This window comes from Myxocyprinus asiaticus, chromosome 12 (assembly GCF_019703515.2).
Source record: "Myxocyprinus asiaticus isolate MX2 ecotype Aquarium Trade chromosome 12, UBuf_Myxa_2, whole genome shotgun sequence".
Lineage (NCBI taxonomy): Eukaryota > Metazoa > Chordata > Actinopteri > Cypriniformes > Catostomidae > Myxocyprinus > Myxocyprinus asiaticus.
This window is the reverse complement of record NC_059355.1, coordinates 712201-727051: the sequence shown is the minus strand read 5'-3', so window position 1 is coordinate 727051 and position 14851 is coordinate 712201. Positions and strand designations below refer to the sequence as shown.

The window sequence follows — 14851 nt, the reverse complement described above, 5'->3', positions numbered from 1 at the left end:
GCAATGTATTTTCTACTGTCTCAACAGTAGAGAGGGCTTTACCAGATCTGAATGGGAGAGAGCTGCTACTGCTGGTATTACTTTTGTGGGAAGAATTGGACTCGGTTCCATCTTGCATGGGGCCAGATAACATGCTCTCGTCCAGCGCTTGTTTCATCCACCTCTGCTCAAACAGACATGAACAAAAGCACACTGTATATGTAACTAAAATAAACCCAACACAATATTATACACTAGTTTACAGTGAGAACACCAAGTCTGGGCAATTATAATAACATTAAATCTGAATTTCTTAAGGGAAATCCTAATTCAATGAAAAAACAAGGTAAAACTCTAAAATTGTAAGTAAACCTGAACGAGACATAACAGCGGTAAAGTGCACTTATTTGCCAAAGCATTCTAACCTTCTTGCAAGAACCATATGAGGGGTCAATGATAAGAGGTCGTCGGCGTCTTTCAGGGTTAAAGGGTGAACCAAAGCGAACATAGTGTTTGGGTGTAGTACAGATGAAAGGTGAGTGAGATAGTCCTGGCAGCATGTTAAGGGTGGTGGCCAGAACTGTGGGGTCAGTGGTGATGCGTAAAGGGCATTCCACAGACTCCTCCACCCGCTCGTGAACCTTATCATTCAACCACTCTGTTACCAGATACTGAGAGAGAGAGAGAAAGAGAGAGAGATCAATGTTAAATGTATATTTACATCTCTGAAATACAGATGACCAATATGATTACTACAGCCAAATTCTGATTTGTTTGAAATTAATATAAAATGTGCATATATATATAAAATCAAAGAAACATTTAGAGAGGTTACAGCCATTAATGAATGGTGATTTACTGGTTCAGTGGAATTCTTATTACAGCTATAAAATACAAAAGGAAGAACCAAAGCAAGCATAGTGTTTGGGTGTAGTACAGATGAAAGGTGTGTGAGATAGTCCTAAAATATAAATTATAAGAATAGTATATGAAGTAGATTTTCAAATCAAACTGCCTCAACAGTATAGAAATTAGGGTATCATGCACCCCTCAAGCTGAAAATAGGTTTCATCCATCAGATTTGCAACTTTAGGTGTTGCTGGTGGAAGAAATGTTCTCCATTGTTTTAACAACTATAAAGTTGTAGTTTTTAAATGGTATTAGGCTACCATTTTTTCATAACAAATTCTGTTTTATAAAAACAAACTTAAGCTGTAAAGAAAACAACAGAATTAACCAATCTTGAATTTAGTATGCAAGTTGATGGTAACAATGTTTGCTAACCTTTTTGGTTTTGGGGTATCTGACATTTGCCTTATTACCCATCGCTGTAGAAGAGGCTCCATGTGTGTCACTATCCTGGAGATGTCCAGAGCTCAGAGCTCCCTCTCCTTGTCTCTGCTCTCCAAGACTTGCCCCTGTACCCCCCTCTTCACCACCTGTCAGAACTCCCTCCGCTGCCTGCTGTGCAAGAGCCTGCCGCTGTCTTCGGGCACGCTGGGCTGAAGTGGAGCGGTATCGAGAGATACGACTTTTGGGTCGTGGTTTGGAGCTGCGGGCAGCTTGTGGTTTAGGGGTAGTACTGGGCAGGGCAGATGGCTTCTCAGAGTCAATGGCTGTTGTGTCCTAAGAGACAATGAAAGTGTGTAAAAACGCATTGAATTAACCAAAATTTGTATGCTATTTCTGACATTTAAAAGCATCCATGGATACGGTATCAGAGGACTCACGTACGAAACTTGGAAATTATTTTATCCAAAAACAAAAAGTGTGCGCATGTACAAGATACAGATTCTGCATACTGTAAACATAAAAGGTTTTCAGATTTATATAACTGTATATGCCAGAAGCTGTGCAAAATTCACTTTATAAATCCCGTTTAGAGATTTAGGGACAAAGTTGCACACGTTTTTTTTCCCACCATTTTTCCTCCTGAAAAAACCATTTATGGAGCTTCCAACACCTGCTGTTACTATGCATAATCTAATCGGCATATACATTCCATATGCATATTGCTATCCAGACACGATACAATGAATGAGAAACTAGGAAAATAGAAGATAAAACACAGTAAATGTTGCATGTGCCTATGCTGCTCCTCCTAATCATTTTTTAATCTGTCTTGTTTTAGAGTAAAATTTATGTACATGCAAAACTACCAACTTTCATAATCGACTGGTTGGTTGGTTGTTTGAACGACCAGTAGAATAGTCACTGTTTAGGATAAAAAAGCACTTCAACAAGATAACTAATGGACATTCAACAAATAAATAGCCTAAAAATCTATAACATTTTATTGCTCAAAACTATCAAAGTAAGTGCATCCTGAACGCAGATTTGCCATGCTTCAGTGTAACCCGAGCACTTGCGAGATAATATTGCGGGTATTCACCTAGTTCATGACATCAAGCAGTTTAAACCTCTCTTAACTGCAACTAATTATTTAAGCAGTGTCAGACAGAATCATCAAAAGACTTCAATCTCTCCACAGCACAAATATGGGAATGTTACTCACAGCAGAAGATTTAACATCGGAAAGTGATCGTCTTAATTTGATGCTGCAGTGTTAGACCTAACTAAACCTAAAGCATTAAGTCCCCAGCACAATACGAAATCAAAGAATGAACAAGTGTGACGTCATTTAGAACAAAATCTGACCCAAAAAAACAAAACAAAAAAAAACAACAAAGGTTTTTGAGTATGTTTCGGTGCTTTGTAAAGCTCACCAGTGCAAACTTTTAGGAAAACTTTGTACCTGGTGCTAAACACCTTACTGCCATTGGTCTACGTAATTAGTAGGTGTGACCTGGAGCTCCACCTACTTTGAAGCCAACAACTAATTCCCATTTAGTCAGTTAAGATCAGTCAACATGAACACCGGCATGCAGATTATAGTCAGCTGGTGCAAATTTACCTACATCTGTATGATCGTTCGCGTAGAGAACATGTAAAAACATGTTGCAGTTTTTATAAGTAGTCTACAAAAGGAATACAAAAAGGTAAGCATTACAAATTACACATTATCTACTGCATTTATATTATTTTTAATCATCATCGAGTAGTTGATTGAGAGATTCTACACAGAATGAGGCATTAAGTCATTGAGAACACATTTTAATGTCATATTAAATGATGTTTTATATGTAGTCTTGAGCATCCTCATATTTAAATGTACCTATATACACCTCCCACGTCGGTGTGGCCAGTGTCTGAATGTTTGGAAACAGTATGTCATTGCTCAGCTGTTTCAAATTCTTTTTGGCTTTGAGCGAAGAACGAAAACTGTTATTAACTGTTAAGCACAGAAAGCTAACATTGTGTCTTTCAATTAATTTGATAATTGCGTCTACCATTTAAACCACCTCCACTAAAAATAGTAATGCCAATACTGAACTCCATTAATCGACTAAAGTTGTTGGCTTCAGCGTCTCTCTTCCTGTTCCGGTTGCTTCCAGCATGCTGCACAAGTCTGTGTTTGTAGTTTGATAGCCTGCTTAGCATTGCTTATTCTTACAAAATGATGTCAGACACTGTAATATGCTCTGGCCCCCTCCCTGCTCGTCGTGGTGACGAGGTTTATAGTAGATTAGTATCACTGAATTGCTGGATGTCTGAGTGGTGTCCGGAGAATACCATTGTTTGGAGGTGCTCTGTTTGACTGAAACCTGGCTTAAACTGGATGAATATATTAGTTTAATGAATCTATTCCCCCAGGTTATTGTTATAAACATGAGACTCGTCTGAAGGGTCAAGGAGGAGGTGTTGCTACAATTTACAGTGAAGTTTTTAGTGTTACTCAGAGGACAGGATATAAGTTTAAGTCTTTTGAACTAATAATGCTTAATGTGACACCGTCAGATATAAATAAAAAAATCTCTGTCATCTTTTGCCCTTGCTACAGTATACAGATCACCCAGGCTGTACTCAGATTTCCTTTGAGTTTCTAGCACTCTTTTTTGGATTTTCTCGCCTTTTCTCCCCAATCTGCCCAATTCCCAATGCGCTCTAAGTCCTCGTGGTGGCATAGTGACTCACCTCAATCCGGGTGGTGGAGGATGAATCTCAGTTGCCTCCACATCTGAGACAGTCAATCCGCGCATCTTATCACTTGGCTTGTTGAGCGTGTTACCGTGGAGACATAGAGCGTGTGGAGGCTTCACGCTATTATCCGCGGCATCCACGCACAACTCACCACGCACCCCACCGAGAGCGAGAACCACATTATAGCGACCACAAGGAGGTTAACCTAACGTGACTCTACCCACCCTAGCAACCGGGCCAATTGGTTGCTTAGGAAGCCTGACTGGAGTCACTCAGCCCTGGATTTGAACTTGCGACTCCAGGTGTGGTAGTCAGCGTCTTTACTTGCTGAGCTACCCAGGCCCCTACTCTAGCACTCTTGATAGTGTCTCTCCCCTGAGATTAAAGAAAATTAAAGAAAAAAGCCACACACCATGGTACAATGATCACACTCGTGCTTTCAAGAGAGCAGCTCGGAAAATGGAAGAACACAAAATTAGAGGTATTTCACGGTGTATGGAAGGATAGTGTCTGTAGCTACAGACAGGCACTAAAAGCTGCCAGGTCAGCATATTATAGAAAACAACCACAGCAATCTGAGGTGTTTATTCAGTACTGTGGCTAAATTGGTTAGGAATAAAGCATTGACTGAACCAGATATTCCATCGCAGCACAACAGTAATGATTTCATGAATTTCTTTACTGATAAAATAGAAATCATCAGAAATAAAATTGGAATTATGCAATCAACTGTACCTCAGAAAACAATGTCTCATAAATTCCCTCACAAGCAACTTCAATCCTTTGCTGTTATAGGTCATGAAGAGCTAACAAAACATATCAAATAATCAAAAGCCACAAAATGTATGTTAGATCCAATACCAACTCAGCTCTTAAGAGGTATTCTCTGTAATCTTAGAACCTCTTCTTAATATTAATAACTCCTACCAATCCTTAGGACATGTCCCAAGAAACTTTAAAATGGCAGTTATCAAACCGCTTATTAAGAAGCCACAGCTTGATCCTGGAGAACTGGATAATTATAGACTGATTTCAAATCTCCCATTTATGTTGAAAATACTAGAAAATGTAGTGTCATCCCAACTATGTTCATTACTACAGATAAATCGTATATATGAACAATTTCAATCAGGATTTAGGCCCCATCACAGTACAGAGACTGCACTTATCAGAGTTACTAATGACTTGCTCTTATCATCTGATCGCGGCTGCATTTCTCTTCTAGTGCTTTTAGATCTTAGTGCTGCCTTCGATACGATAGATCACAACATTCTCTTGTATAGGCTGGAGAATTATGTTGGCATAAGTGGACTTGAATTAGCATGGTTTAGGTCCTATTTATTAGACCGCTACCATCTTGTATGTGTAAACAAGGAACTGTCAAAACAACAGTATGGAGTGCCACAGGGATCAGTTTTAGGGCCTCTGCTTTTCTCCTTACATATGCTTCGCTAGGGAGATATTATCAGGAATCATGGAATAAGTTTCCACTGTTATGCTGACGATCCCCAACATTATATTTCTTAGAAACCTGATGAAATTTCACAATTCGCCAAATTAGCAGTGTATCGATGAAATCAAAGATTGGATGGCCAGAAATTTCCTTCTACTCAATTCCGACAAAACAGAGGTACTAATTACTGTACCAAAAACCTCTAAAAATAAGACACTAAAATATAATTTGACTCTCGATGGATGTACTGTTACGTCGTCTTCAACAGTGAAGAACTTAGGTGTTATATTTGATACCAATCTGACCTTTGAAAAACAAATTTCTAATGTTTGTAGAACACCATTCTTCCACCTCAGAAATATTGCTAAGTTACGACACATGCTCTCTGTTGCTGATGCCGAAAAACAAATTCATGCGTTCGTGACCTCAAGACTAGATTATTGTAATGCATTACTGGGAGGATGTCCTGCAAGATCAATAAATAAACTTCAATTAGTTAAAAATGCTGCAGCCAGAGTGCTGACTAGAACTAAGAAATATGATCATATTAGCCCCATTTTATCGTCGTTACATTGGCTACCTATTAAATGGCGTATTCATTTTAAAATTCTGTTAACTATCTACAAAGCTTTGAATGGTCTAGCTCCACAGTATGTAAGTGACCTTCTACTTTTGTTAATGCATGATTTTCTGTAAAGCTGCTTTAAAACGATGTGTGTTGTGAAAATTAGTAGACCACCCTGGCACATCCCTACAAAAAATATCTAAACATCCTGAAAACATTCTAAGACATCAAGACTTGTTTTCAGAAAATAAATCTTGAAAATAAAAGTATTAAAAAGTTATTAAATTAGTAATTAAAAAGATGGCACCACAGATGGCTACTTCGGTGTGGAACTCGCTAGCGTTTTTGTTACTTTTGTTTATGTTTTTTGTCACTCTTTCCCGATCAGTTTCACCAGGGAAGAACTGCTGAATAATTTGCATACCTGATCATTTTTTGCCGGTGTTTAATTATTCTGACGTTTTATTAGACATCTTAGTTGGAGGCGCAGCGGTGCACTACAAGTGATCCAAAATACGCAAGCGAGGGAACGAGCCGGGTGCTTGTGAAGCTTCATCAACGCGGCTTTAGGACTCCGCTGCTGAGTATTCATCTGGCGAATGTCCACAAATAAGGACTTTTCTAACTACGCTGCTGTGTTTCACGGATATCTGGCAGAGTGAAGCCATCCCGGACAGCATATTACATCTGCCAGGCTTTCAGCTGTTCAGAGCGGATCGCATCGCAGAGTTATCGGGGAAAACGGGAGGCGGTGGAACATGCTTTTACATCAACCAAAGTTGGTGTACGGATGTAACAGCACTGAAGATGTGCTGTCCTAATTTAGAGCCTAATTTAATAGTAGAGAGAATGATTTATTTCAGCTTTTATTTCTTTCATCACATTCCCAGTGGGTCAGAAGTTTACATACACTGTTAGTATTTGGCAGCATTGCCTTTAAATTGTTTAACTTGGGTGAAATATTTTGGGTATCCTTCCACAAGCTTCTCACAATAAGTTGCTGGAATTTTGTCCCATTCCTCCAGACAGAACTGGTGTAACTGAGTCAGGTTTATAGGCCTCCTTGCTCACACACGCTTTTTCAGTTCTCACAAATTTTCTATTGGATTGAGATATGCTTGGGGTCATTTTCCATTTGGAAGACCCATTTGTGGCCGAGCTTTAACTTCCTGGCTGATGTCTTGAGATGTTGCTTCAATATATCCACATAATTTCCCTTCCTCATAATGCCATCTATTTTGTGAAGTGCACCAGTCCCTCCTGCAGCAAAGCACCCCCACAACATGATGCTGCCACCCCCATGCTTCACGGTTGGGATGGTGTTCTTCAGCTTGCAAGCCTCACCCTTTTTCCTCCAAACATAACGATGGTCATTATGGACAAACAGTTCAATTTTTGTTTCATCAGACCAGAGGACATTTCTCCAAAAAGTAAGTTCTTTGTCCCCATGTGCACTTGCAAACTGTAGTCTATTTTATGGCAGTTTTGGAGCAGTGGCTTCTTCCTTGCTGAGCAGCCTTTCAGGTTATGTTGATATAGGACTTGTTTAATTAATTAATTATTGTTTTACTGTGGATATAGATACTTGTCTACCTGTTTCCTCCAGCATCTTCACAAGGTCCTTTGCTGTTGTTCTGGGATTGATTTTCACTTTTTGCACCAAACTACGTTCATCTCTAGAAGACAGAATGCATCTCCTTCCTGAGCGGTATGATGGCTGTGTGGTCCCATGGTGTTTATACTTGCGTACTATTGTTTGTACAAATGAACGTGGTACCTTCAGGCATTTGGAAATTGCTCCCAAGGATGAACCAGACTTGTGGAGGTCCACAATTTTTTTTTGTGAGCACTTGGCTGATTTATTTTTATTTTCCCCTGATGTCAAGCAAAGAGGCACTGAGTTTGAAGGTATCAGAAGCTAATTGGCTAACTGTCTAAAGGCTTGACATCATTTTCTGGAATTTTCCAAGCTGCTTAAAGGCACAGTTAACTTAGTGTATGTAAACTTCTGACCCACTGGAATTGTGATATAGTCAATTTAAAGTGAAACAATCTGTCTGTAAATAATTGTTGGAAAAATTACTTGTGTCATGCACAAAGTAGATGTCTTAAACGACTTGCCAAAACTATAGTTTGCTAATATTAAATCTGTGGAGTGGTTAAAAAATGAGTTTTAATAACTTCAACCTAAGTGTATATAAACTTCTGACTGCAACGGTATCTCATGTACACATGTAAATTCACATATTTAATTCAATAACTGTACATACCCCTACTTTGCACATACATGACCACATGCACATGTACATACGCCATTCTGTTATATGTCCTATTATTTGTTTGACTATTTATACTCTTGTTTTATATTCTGTGTCTCACTGTAATGTTGTGTGCACTTGTTTCTCATCTCACCAAAAACAATTTCTTGTGTACGTGAGAACACTTGGCAATAAAGCTCATTCCGATTGTGATTATTCTCACCTCATTGGCAAATTATTTTTGATGGTTGTAAGCATAAACTTCAGCTATTTTTAAAATATTTTTAAGGATAGCAACTAATAAAGAAAATAAAGATACTGATTAAGACAGCAAGAATTTTTACAGTGTAAAACACTACTGTCTGACATTAAATCACACAGGAGCTTCTCAAAATTAAAACGTGCATGACTGTAAACTTTTTTATATACACACTACCGGTCAAAAGTTTTAAAACACTCATTCTTTATTATATATTATTTTATTTTTTTTTCACATTTTAGAATAATAGTAAAGTCATTAAAACTATGGAATAACATAAATGGAACTATGGGAATTATGTTGTGACTAAACAAAATCCAAAATAAATCAAAACTGTGTTATATTTGAGCATCTTCAAAGTAGTCACCCTTTGTCTAGAATTTGCAGACATGTACTCTTGACATTTTCTCAACCAACTTCTTGAGGTATCACCCTGGGATGCTTTTTAAACAGTATTGGAGTTCCCATCTACACTATATTGCCAAAAGTATTCGCTCATCTGCCTTTAGACGCATATGAACTTAAGTGACATCCCATTCTTAATCCATAGGGTTTAATATGACGTCAGCCCACCCTTTGCAGCTATAACAGCTTCAACTCTTCTGGGAAGGATTTCCACAAGGTTTAGGAGTGTGTTTATGGGAATTTTTGACCATTCTTCCAGAAGCGCATTTGTGAGGTCAGACACTGATGTTGGACGAGAAGGCCTGGCTCACAGTCTTCGCTCTAATTCATCCCAAAGGTGCTCTACCGGGTTGAGGTCAGGACTCTGTGCAGGCCAGTCAAGTTCTTCCACACCAAACTCGCTCATCCATGTCTTTATGGACCTTGCTTTGTGCACTGGTGCGCAGTCATGTTGGAACAGGAAGGGGCCATCCCCAAACTGTTCCCACAAAGTTGGGAGCATGGAATTGTCCAAAATCTCTTGGTATGCTGAAGCATTCAGAGTTCCTTTCACTGGAACTAAGGGGCCAAGCCCAGCTCCTGAAAAACAACCCCACACCATAATCCCCCCTCCACCAAACTTCACAGTTGGCACAATGCAGTCAGACAAGTACCGTTCTCCTGGCAACCGCCAAACCCAGACTCGTCCATCAGATTGCCAGATGGAGAAGCGTGATTCGTCACTCCAGAGAACGCGTCTCCACTGCTCTAGAGTCCAGTGGCGGCGTGCTTTACACCACTGCATCCGACGCTTTGCATTGTACTTGGTGATGTATGGCTTGGATGCAGCTGCTCGGCCATGGAAACCCATTCCATGAAGCTCTCTACGCACTGTTCTTGAGCTAATCTGAAGGCCACATGAACTTTGGAGGTCTGTAGCGATTGACTCTGCAGAAAGTTGGCGACCTCTGCGCACTATGCGCCTCAGCATCCGCTGACCCCGCTCTGTCATTTTACGTGGCCTACCACTTCGTGGCTGAGTTGCTGTCATTCCCAATCGCTTCCACTTTGTTATAATACCACTGACAGTTGACTGTGGAATATTTAGTAGTGAGGAAATTTCACGACTGGACTTGTTGCACAGGTGGCATCCTATCACAGTACCACGCTGGAATTCACTGAGCTCCTGAGAGCGGCCCATTCTTTCACAAATGTTTGTAGAAGCAGTCTGCATGCCTAGGTGCTTCATTTTATACACCTGTGGCCATGGAAGTGATTGGAACACCTGAATTCAATTATTTGGATGGGTGAGCGAATACTTTTGGCAATATAGTGTATGTTGGGCACTTATTGGCTGCTTTTCTTTATTATTTGGCCCAAGTAATCAATTTCAAAAACTTGTATTTTTTTAATTACATTTAAGTTTTATAATGAAATAGATTAATATGGTGGCACAATTATATTTTTTTCTACTAAACTAATTTCAAACATTTAAGCATACGCCTTCAGATCAAAAGATTTTTAAAGACCACATTCGCCATTACAGTCGTCAAATTAAAGTGAAAATGGAGTGCTTTTTGTTCGCTATTAAATTAATACGTTTATACCTAATTTATACTTTCGTGGGAGTTTGGTGCGAGCCTCTGTAGACGGCGCCCACATCAGAGCGCTTAAGACGTGGCTCATCTTCACACGCTCTAAAGAGAGCTGAAGGGGCAGTCACACTAGTCTTTGTGCATGTGAGATTTTTTCGGACAACGCAATGAACGAGGATATGTCACACGAGGGCTTCTGGTTTTAATAAACAAATACATCATAAATAATAAAAAAATTTCAAATATACCATCTACTTACTATCCAGCAACAATAAAAAATCATCTAGCTTTGAAATATTAGAGGTCGGTAGTGTGTGACGTTTTGATCTTCTATTGATCACACGTCTTCTCAGAGTTCAGCATTCCACTGTCGTCATGACTGCATCAGTTATGAGCATGTGCACAACGTCCCAGTTTCAGAAAGCAATCCAATCAAGCATTTACATGGCAAACATTTTCTTCTCGAATGGATTATAAAAGGTTTACACCACCCCTTACAATCCAAATGAAGTTTACATCGGATTTGTATGACTTTCTTTCATCTGCTAAACTTAAATGAAGATTTTTAGAAGAATACCTCTTTGGTTCATTTAACTCCAGTGGTTAAATCAAAATCTTTATAATTGATATGATAGGTGTGGGTGAGAAACAGATTAAAATTAAAGTCCTTTTTTACTATAAATTCTCCTCCCTTCTCAGTCAATCTCATCTTTAACTTTCACATTCTTCTTTTGTTTTTGGTGATTTAAATCTGGGCCACGCGCGGTCAGTCTGCGCAGACTGTGCTGATGACAAAATTTGCTTCATGCATACTGTGACAGATGAGCAACACTAGGTGCGTTTACATGGACCCTGAAAAATTCTCATGTAACCACGTCAATCGGAATGCATTGGCCAAATCCAGGATGACATGAGGGTGAGTAAATGATGAGAGATTTTTGGGTGAACTATCCCTTTAATGAATAGGCAAATTTGAAGCCAGCCTCCAAAAAAGCATAAATTAAAGGGCAGTATCAAAGCAATGGTCTAAATTGTACCCGCACGTCCTGATAGTCATTTGTGAAACTGTATCTGCAAGAGCAAATAAATTACTGACAGGCGGGTATTAATTTGATTCGTCCTGTGCACCATGCTGTCATTGTGGCAAAACAGAATTTGAGAATGGAGAGAGAAAAAGTAAACCCAATGATTCTGGATTGATGACACGTATTAATGTGATATTAAATTACTTCTCGTAAGCAATTGTTTTATTCAAAATGATATAAAATCAAAACTGGACTTCATTTATATATACATATATTATTGTCTTATTTAAACATAATTGCCCATCATACAACAAGTAACTTAAGAAAAAACTATAACAATTTATGTTCAAATTAACCTCTGTCCTATTTCCATATTGTAAACGTTGCTTTTAAAGGTGCACCCAGTAATTTTTTTACTTACGTCGTCTTGGACCAACACTGACACCTACTGTAAGGCCATGGATACAGCATCATTCAAACAGAATAGAACCTCGACCGAGGTGGTACTAAAAAAAGTATCAGGTACCAGGTACTATCCACAGTGGAAAACCCCCAAAAAGCGAGCAGAGTCAAGTTGAGCTGTGCCATGCAGTGGAAAAGCCCCATAAGAGACAATTAGCTAAGTGACAACTAAGACGACAAAGAAAGTGAACTGTTGTTGCCATTTGCAGATGTGTAACATTAGCCTCAACACAAGGTCTGTACTGATCTGTAATGACCAGTGGCCCCATTGCATAATGACTATTTAAATATTAAAATATCAACTAAATATTATATTTGGTTACGTATCTATGGTGTTGATGGTAGCATTTTAAACGTTCAAAGTTTAAGAGTTCAAAAGTTCTTTGTTAACTGTTAATTCAAAGGACAATTTGGTATTGAAAAGGTAATTAAACTTGTCATTAAGAGAACGACAATAAAGTTTGTTTATTGTTCAACCCGTTTTTTTGTAATGTAATTCAATACCGTGACAATAACGTATAGCCTGATAAAAGCTTCAGAAATTGTGACGGGAAAATATGATACCGTCACATGCCTACTGTGCCCAACATAATTGCATGTGTGGTTGAGGAAATATTCTTAGTAAATAACAGCTGTAAATAATCCAAAAGGGCACACATGCAGTTTAATAGATGGCACAAGCAAATTAGTACCCTTTATTTGGGATCTTGGTAAATAAGGGTCCAAGTGTTACAATATTTTACAGATGGAAAAAATAAGAGCATGATGGAAAATGAACAACCCTGTCTAAGTGATGGGTAATGACTATTTGAAGAAAGAAGAAAAAGTAATTGTACCACAGTGGTAAAGGTGGTGCGTTGCATACTGATTCCTCCACCTGCTCCTGTATCTGGCACACAATTTCCTGCTGTGAAAGAAGGCACACCCTCTTCTGCTTCCTCCCCTTCCAGTTTGGTTTGTTCAGCCACACCATCCAATGTACCCTGAGACACACGTTTCTTTCTCCTGTCAAGGTTCTGAAAAACGTGCAAGATGACCTCTGCCTTGCGGTCCTCAAGAGACTGAGAGAGGCACAAGGGGTTGATACTCTGTTAAAGTTAAACAACATGTACCGATTCATAACTTTTTCTCACTGATGAAGCCTTACCTGTCTATTTGGTATTACTGCACCATTCTCGTCTAACTCCTCCTCTCCATCCTCCAGCTTAACTCTGTACATAAGAGTGTCCTGTACAGTAGAAACAAGCTTGAAGCTCAACTTCATCACCATGAGAGATGGGCTTTCTAAATTACTTCACAAAGTATCTGCAATAAGTAAATAGTGGAGTTTCCACTCTTGCTGACTCATGACTTCACCAATTGTTCAAGATTACTGGATAAAGATTTATAAAAATCATTTTATATAGATTGCACTCACAAACAGCATTTCCTAGAAACATTTCACTATTGAAATTTCCTTGACATTTTAGATTTTAATTTCCATAACTTTTCTAGGTCCAGGAATCACATTTTAAAGTTCCCTGATATTTTCTATGACTATGGGAACCCTAGGGCATTGATGATTGTTTTCTTTTACAAAAACACACCTCTGTGTCGCTAACTCCCTGTGTCTCGCTTGCATCTTCCAGGAGCTGGTTGCTCTCATCAGAAACACCAGTTATAAGCCTATCCCCTTCCATTTCCCTGCGTCGCGCTCGTCTCCTCCGTGTTTCTGCTCCAGGCAGGGCAGAGTATGAAGACTGAGGGGACAGCAGCTCAAGGGGGCTGAGGTTGTGTCTCTGCACAGGACAGTTTTGATTGCCCTTATGACAAGCACAATCCACTTTATAATTGCTGTGGAGAGAGTTCCACCACAAGAGTCAATACAAGCAACTTACAATCACAGACTCATATGGACAAACACAAGTGCAACAGATTGAGGAAAGACTTGATTAACAAAGGAAACATATATGAGAGACTAACCAGCAGCTAAACTCATAGTCAAACCCGATGGTGACTTCAGAATCTTTTGAGATTTCAGTAACAGCGTAGATGCACAGGTGAATCATCCCCTCTGCAATCATGTGCCGCACCTGTGTGTTAATGTATACAACACAACAAAAAAAAACATTTCAGACTGTCTACTTGTGAGCTCAAAAACCACGAACACATTATGCACAGATTATATGTTGAACTCTCCCAACAGAAGGATCTACCCTACCATACCAGTCAATAACACAATGTCCTCACCTCAGCGTTAGGCATGCATGATCTTCTGATGAAGCGAGCATCATTGCCAAATGTTCGAGCATCTACGCACATCTCCACTTCATTGAACTTTGAATAGAACAGGACAAATGGGTACGGCCTGGAGCACAAATATGAAATCATAAAGGGAAGGAAGAAAGGCAATCAATTTTCAACAAACACCATGTGTTTATGACCCCGTTTACACCTGGTATTTAACTCCGATGCATTTTTGGGCTGGCGCCTGCAATTGTTCACACTCAAATTTAAAAGTACACCATTCAAACACACTGTGGACTAATTACAAAAAATTGGTCGTATTTTTTCAGAAAACTCCAAATAAAAAAAAAAGAAAAAAAAAAAGACTCCAATTATTTATAAATAATATTGTATGTTTATAATGTTATGATAAAGTTTTTTTTAAACCTTTTTTGTTGTTGTTTTATCACCAGTAGTCTAACACATATTTTTATGATGATTTGTTTAGCTTCCTTTTCCAGCTTGATGGCATATTTTATTCTGGACCAACCAAGCAAATTCACAGACAAGTAAAAATGGCATATTTTTTAGACAACTGCCTAAGGTGAAAGCAGATATAAAGTTG

General features: G+C 38.9%; 1 protein-coding gene across 3 annotated transcripts in view; it reads right to left on the bottom strand.

Moving 5' to 3' along the window:
- LOC127449248 (histone-lysine N-methyltransferase SETD5-like) overlaps positions 1–14851 on the bottom strand; it is a 70233-nt gene that overhangs the window by 8060 nt on the left and 47322 nt on the right. For all 3 annotated transcript variants that reach the window (XM_051712567.1, XM_051712568.1, XM_051712569.1), the window contains 8 exons: positions 14251–14368; positions 13984–14093; positions 13608–13854; positions 13169–13249; positions 12858–13082; positions 1264–1605; positions 405–650; positions 43–163 (listed from right to left, as the gene is read on the bottom strand). In XM_051712567.1, coding sequence (XP_051568527.1) covers positions 43–163; positions 405–650; positions 1264–1605; positions 12858–13082; positions 13169–13249; positions 13608–13854; positions 13984–14093; positions 14251–14368 — 1490 coding nt within the window. The remainder of the gene's footprint in view (positions 1–42; positions 164–404; positions 651–1263; positions 1606–12857; positions 13083–13168; positions 13250–13607; positions 13855–13983; positions 14094–14250; positions 14369–14851) is intronic.